This window comes from Suricata suricatta, chromosome 5 (genome assembly GCF_006229205.1).
Source record: "Suricata suricatta isolate VVHF042 chromosome 5, meerkat_22Aug2017_6uvM2_HiC, whole genome shotgun sequence".
NCBI lineage: Eukaryota > Metazoa > Chordata > Mammalia > Carnivora > Herpestidae > Suricata > Suricata suricatta.
Genome location: NC_043704.1, coordinates 49,182,022 through 49,188,146, shown reverse-complemented (window position 1 = coordinate 49,188,146; position 6,125 = coordinate 49,182,022). Strand labels below are relative to the sequence as shown.

Sequence of the window (6,125 nt, the reverse complement as noted above, 5' to 3'; positions counted from 1 at the left end):
ATTATTGCAAGTCGCTAAAACTATAAAATGTAGAGTTTACATACTGTGCAGGAGGTCAACAGCTCTAGGACACCTGACCGCAGGAGAGACAAACAAACCTCTTAAGTGACGCTCACAGAAACCGCTCCGGCTTCAGAGGAAGAAGGAGGCGGAGAACTGCCAGATCAGTCGCCGGCGAGCTAGACGTCATCACCGAGCGCCAGGTCAGGGAAGGGAATTGGGGGAGGAGATTGCCCCATTGCCTTTTAAGGCTTCTTCCCATAATCCTCTCTTTCTTTTCACCATCTTTTCGTCTTCCCGGCGGCTGCAGCCATGAAGTGAGCCAAAGTCCTGGGTCCCAATCCGCTTCCATCGTCGGGCAGAGCACCTCTCCCGCACTCTGGGTTTGGATTCTCCTCGCCGTAGACACCCTCCCTAATGGGCTTTCGCTTTTTGTTACAGGGTCGAGCTGTGCAGTTTCAGTGGGTACAAGATTTACCCTGGACATGGGAGGCGCTACGCCCGGACCGACGGGAAGGTGAAAGGCCGCGTCGCCTAACGCAGCTTGTCCTCTTTAGAGAGACTGGTCTCTTTAGGTCTAAGCGTGTACATTTACCACATCATTCTTGGTCCCTGAAAGGCTTGTTTCCGGGACCCTGTGTGCAGTGGTTGTTAGGATCAGAAGCCTCTAGGTGAACTGTTACTGAGGTTTGATTTAGTGGGAGTCAGGTGGGAAATTAGGAGTTTGGGTCCCAAGAAATGGGACCGACGTATCTCGCTATTTAACAGGCACCAGGTCCCCCTGGATTCCCAGTCCGGACCAGAGTTAGATGTCTCCTGGAATTTGATTACCCCGCCCTTTCCTGCGAAATAAGCTTATGTTTACCCGCTCTGTGTATAAGACAGGACGGAACTCAAAGGCCTCGGTGGTGCCACCCATGCCATTTGGGTGACACAAGTCTTTTGGGCAGGGTGGGCCAAATGAGGGGCTAGAACTTGAATATTATTAAGAGTTTCGAGCTCAGCCTCCTGCCTTGTTTAGAGTAGATAACTAAGTTGAACTCGTTACTACAGGTTTTCCAATTTCTTAATGCAAAATGCGAGTCGGCATTCCTTTCCAAGAGGAATCCTCGACAGATAAACTGGACTGTCCTCTACAGAAGAAAGCACAAAAAGGGACAGTCGGTAAGTAAATGTACTTTGATGTTGGGGGTAATCCCCACCCCCCTCCTCAAAAGTGAGGAAAGGTTTGAGTGCCATGGCTGTAAGAATAGTATTCAGGACACTTGGGAGTATTTACTGACACCTTCCGGATTAAAGGCATCACTAGGTATTGTGGGAGTTTAGAAGGAAAAACTTATTTCTAACTTAATTTAAAAGTAGACTTGACAAATTCATTAGGATAATCATAATTTCAAAAGGGGGAGTGGGGTTTACCAGTGTTGCTGGGGATGTGGAGAAGTTGAAACCCTTGTGCATTGCTGAGTGTAGGATGGTGCATGCACTGTGGAAATGGCTTGACAGTTTCTTAAAAGTTAAGTGGAACTATGTCCAGCAACTGCACCTCTAGGAATGTACCCCAAAAAACTATAACTAGGAACTTAACACAGATGACTTCGATACTGATGTTCGTAGCACTATTATTTACAGTGGCCAAAAGATGGAAACAACCCAAATGACCTATTGGTGGGTGAATTGATAACAAAATGTTACATAAATACAATGGAATATTTTTCAGCCTTAAAAAGGCTGGCAACCAGCCAATATGGATAAACCTTGAAGAAATTATGCAAAGTAAAAGAAGCCAGACACAGAAGGACAAATATGTGATTACACCTTTATGAGGTATCTATAGTGGCAAATTCATAAAGACAAAGTAGAGGTTACCAGAGGCTGGGCAGGGGGAGGGAGGAATGTGGGGTTATTATGATAATGGGTATGGGGTTTGGAATGACGAAAAAGTTAGAGATGGAAAGTGGGGTGGTTGCAGAACATAGTGAATGTACTTAATGCCAATGAACTATACACTTAAAAATGCTTCAAAATGGTCAATTTAATGTTCCGTATCATTTACTAGCAAAAGTTTGAATTTTACGTTTTTGATTCCTGGACATTTCCTAAGACTTGGTAGCTTTCCTGTCATAAATAATTTTCCAATTGACTATTTCTTTCACTGGCAGTACTTTAAGTAAAAACAAAGTAGGTGAGTTGAGGTTTGGTAATTTTTTTTTCCTAGAAGTAAATTCTTTAAAATAAACAGTCTTACTAAAGTCACTTTTGATAATTACATGAAATAGAAGTGGGGGTTTTGATTTTTTACTTTGCTTTTCTGTTTGGAGTATCATTGTAACTACTGTATTGTAAATGATGGAAAATAATTGCATATGTTAAAAAAAATAAATTGTGTAAAAAAAATAAACTGTCTAGGAAAAACAAAAGAAGTCACTTTTGAGATAAGTACTATCCACCTAATAACTTCATTAGTTTGACTTTGTCTTTTTAAAGTAGTAAAAAATTGCCAGGATTGGCAAGAGATAAATAACCAGTCTATAATTAGAAAACTTCCCTGCATATTGCAGTATTTTATATAGATATTTTTTTCAAATGATAGCATGAATTATCTTTTGTTGAATATTGCTGTGATCTGAATGTATACCCCTAAAATTCATATGTTGAAACCTAACTGCCAAGGTGATGATATTAAAGGTGAGAGCTTTGGGAGGCTCTGCTCTCAGGAAGGGCAGTAATGCCTCTTCCAGCATGTGATGATACAGCTACACCAGGTCTCCCATGACCATGCTGGAATCTGACTTAAGTCTCTGGAACTGTTGGAAATTTCTGTTGTTTATCAGCTACTCAGGCTAGCATTTAGTTGTATCAGCCCTAGCACACTACAACAGACAAACAGAAATCTTAAAAGACTGTTTTCGCCTGTATCCATGAAGCAAGGTTTATAAGTGTACTTCCATCTTTTTGTTTCATAGGAAGAAATTCAAAAGAAAAGAACTCGCCGTGCAGTCAAATTCCAGAGGGCCATCACTGGTGCATCTCTTGCTGATATAATGGCCAAGAGAAATCAGAAACCTGAAGTTAGGAAGGCTCAACGAGAACAAGCCATCAGGTGAGGAATCTTTTGTTAGAGCATTTCAGCTGATGGGATGAATTGTAGGTTATGAGTGAATTTATAGCCATAGGAATCTGATGTTATTTTGTGTTTTGATACTTTATATTGAAACTGTCAGAAATGTTGAGGTTTAATAATACAGAACCTTATAGTGTATACTTAATGATTTGTTGAAATTCTGTATGTAAATAAGGCTGCTGTACAATTTCTAATTGTTAAGCTGACTTGGTGGCTAATGATATATACCCTTTGGATTTATCCTACGAATAATTGCAGATGTGGAAAGAATGTGGTAATTCTGCTTCCCCCAAAACACTCTAGCTCCTTGTTAATAAGCTGTATTAGTAAGGAGTAAAGCACTTTGCCTTAAGTTATTCTTAACCCCACAGGGCTGCCAAGGAAGCAAAAAAGGCTAAGCAAGCATCTAAAAAGACAGCAATGGCTGCTGCTAAGGTAATTGTGACATTGTCTTTGATTTCTTACTTAAAATAACAGGAGGAGGGCTCTTGGTTGTCTCAGTCGTTAGAGCACGTGACTCTGGATCTTGGGGTTGAATTCAAGCCCCACATTAGGTGTAGAAATTACATGAATAAGATCTTTTAAAAATACGTAAGTAAAATAGGAAAATTTGCTTTTTTAGTCCAAATTGTGGCTAATGAAAGTTTCAAGCTTTTAAGTTTATTCATTTTGAGAGAGAGGAGAATCCCAAACGGGTTCTGTGCTGTCAGCGCAGAGCCCAACTCAGGGCTCAAAGCCATGAAATTGAGCTGAAACCAAGAGATGCTCAACCGACTGAGTTACCCGGGCCCTGAAAGTTTCAAGTTTTTAAGGCATTTAGTACAAGGCTTCAATGAAAATGATGTTCCTAACTGCTTTCCTGGGTGGTTGATTCATAGCTCCCTCTGTCAGAGCCAAATGATATCTGTTGGTGCCAGACAGAAATTGGGAAAGGGGAAAATAAAGGTAGCTTTTGTTTTTAAAGTTTGTTTTGAAAAGTTCTCACTAATAGTACAGAGTTTGCCCAGCTTTTCTCAATAGTACCAGTTTCAATAACCATAGTAAAAATTTCAAAGCCATTGGTTTTAGATGACTAGTAATGTTCTTTTTCTGTTCTTAGGACACAGTTCAGGATCCCACACAGCATTTAGTTGTGTCTCCTCACTTAACCCCTCCAATCTCTGACAATATCTTTGTTTTTCATTTACGTATTCTATAAAGGTGGACTTTTAACTTTTCTTGGGTAGCCTGGCCCTTAAGAGTAATAGAAACACAGTTAAATAAGAAGGAAAGCAATCCAGGATACATAGAGAATCTGGACATAAGAAAGGTGATTGAAAGTTACATGGAGTAATGTTTCATGTTGATCTTTTTACAGGCTCCCACAAAGGCAGCACCTAAGCAAAAGATTGTGAAGCCTGTGAAGGTTTCTGCACCCCGAGTTGGTGGAAAACGCTAAGTTTGCAGATCAGATTTTTATTAAATAAACATCTGACTATAACTAGATTGTGGTGTTTTTTGTTTTTTGTTTTTTTTACTATAAAAACAGGCAGGGGCACCTGGGTGGCTCAGTCAAGTGCTGGATTTTGGCTGAGGTCACAGTTAATGAGTTTGAGCCCCGAGTCAGGCTCTGTCCTGACAGTTTGGAGCCTGCTTCAGATTCTGTGTGTGTGTGTCTCTCTCTCTCTCTGCCCTCTCTTGCTTCTGCTCTTTTCTTTCTCAAAAATAAATATTAAAAAAAAATTAATAGATCAGAACAGGCATATTGGGTCTACAAAGTAATAGCTGAACTACAGAGGTTAAGAACTAGGTTTTTGGTTTTTTTAAATACAATGCTCTTTAAATATTTTATTTTCAGAGAGAGTGCAGGCATGTGGGGGTGTGGGGTGGGCAGAGAGAATTCTAAGCAGTGTCTGCGTTGATCAGCACAGAGCCTAACCAGAGGCTTAATCTGAGGAATCGTATGACCACAGCTGAAATCAGGAGTTGGACACTTAACTGACTGAGCCACCCAGGTTCCTCGAAAGTAAATCTTTTTAATGAATTTTTGTTCCTGAGTTACTCTTTTCCATGGTAGACATTTGTTTTACATTGGGTTTGCCTTTTGTTTACTGTATTTCACCTATTGGTGATAGCTGAGTTGAAAGTGCTTAAATTTTAGGGCACTTGGGTACCTCGGTTGCTTAAGCCTGCAGCTCCATCTCAAATCTTGATCTCAGGGTGCCGAGCTCAAACCCAGTGTTGGCCTCCATGCTGGACAGTCGAAGCCTACTTTAAAAACAGTGGCACCCTGAGTGGCTCAGTTGGTTAAGTGTCCAACTCAGGTCACAGTCTGATGGTTTGTGGGTTCAAGCCCTGACAGGTTGGAGCAAGGAGCCTGTTTTGGATTATCTTCTCTCCTCCCAACTGTGCTCACATGCTCTCTTTAAAAAATAAACATTAAAAAAAGTGCTTAAAACTTCAACTTTACAATTAAGCTGCTTTCTTTCCAGAAAATAAGCTTGAATGAAGACTACAACTTTGCTAGTACATGAATACAATATGGTTACAAATTCCCAAAGTAGTTTGTTGAGCTGGGAATTAGAGCCATAGTTCAAATCGCAAAAAAAGAGATACAGTAACCTACTGACATTCCAGAGATACTATGTGTGGAAAATGTGATACAGAAGAGTAATAATTTATGTTAAGAATAGGCTTGTACTTCTGTAGAAAGTAGATCATCTTGGGACACCTGGGTGGCTCAAGTCAGTTAAGGATCTGACTTTGCCTTAGGTCATTATCTCACAGCTCTGAGCCTGCTTTGGATTGCCTTCCTCTCTCTTTGCCCCCCGCCCCCCATGCTCTTTCTCTCAAAAGTAAATACTGAAAAAGCCTCTTAATGTGCCACTGCCAAGATGAAAAGCTACAACATCAAGTCACATCCTCATTTGAGAAACATGGTTTTATGTACAGAAATACTTGGTGAAGGTAAAAATCAGACCTCACATCTCCTCCCCTCACCCCCCACTTTCTATCCAGTGATAGA

The 6,125-nt window shown here is 40.6% G+C and overlaps 1 protein-coding gene across 1 annotated transcript; it reads left to right on the top strand.

The window, feature by feature from the left end:
• The first annotated feature begins 222 nt into the window (after positions 1-222).
• On the top strand, positions 223-4,606 carry RPL24 (ribosomal protein L24). Its single transcript, XM_029939210.1, has 6 exons — positions 223-317; positions 442-517; positions 1,054-1,164; positions 2,964-3,100; positions 3,493-3,556; positions 4,479-4,606. The coding sequence occupies exons 1-6, from the start codon at positions 313-315 to the stop codon at positions 4,557-4,559; spliced, it is 474 nt and encodes a 157-aa protein (XP_029795070.1). The 5' UTR covers positions 223-312; the 3' UTR covers positions 4,560-4,606.
• Positions 4,607-6,125: the final 1,519 nt, after the last annotated feature.

Bases quoted from the DNA above. Each gene is read 5' to 3' on its own strand.
- RPL24 (XM_029939210.1), top strand. The intron at 518-1,053 runs GTGAAAGGCCGC...TCGTTACTACAG, and splicing joins ACGCCCGGACCGACGGGAAG to GTTTTCCAATTTCTTAATGC. The intron at 3,557-4,478 runs GTAATTGTGACA...ATCTTTTTACAG, and splicing joins CAGCAATGGCTGCTGCTAAG to GCTCCCACAAAGGCAGCACC.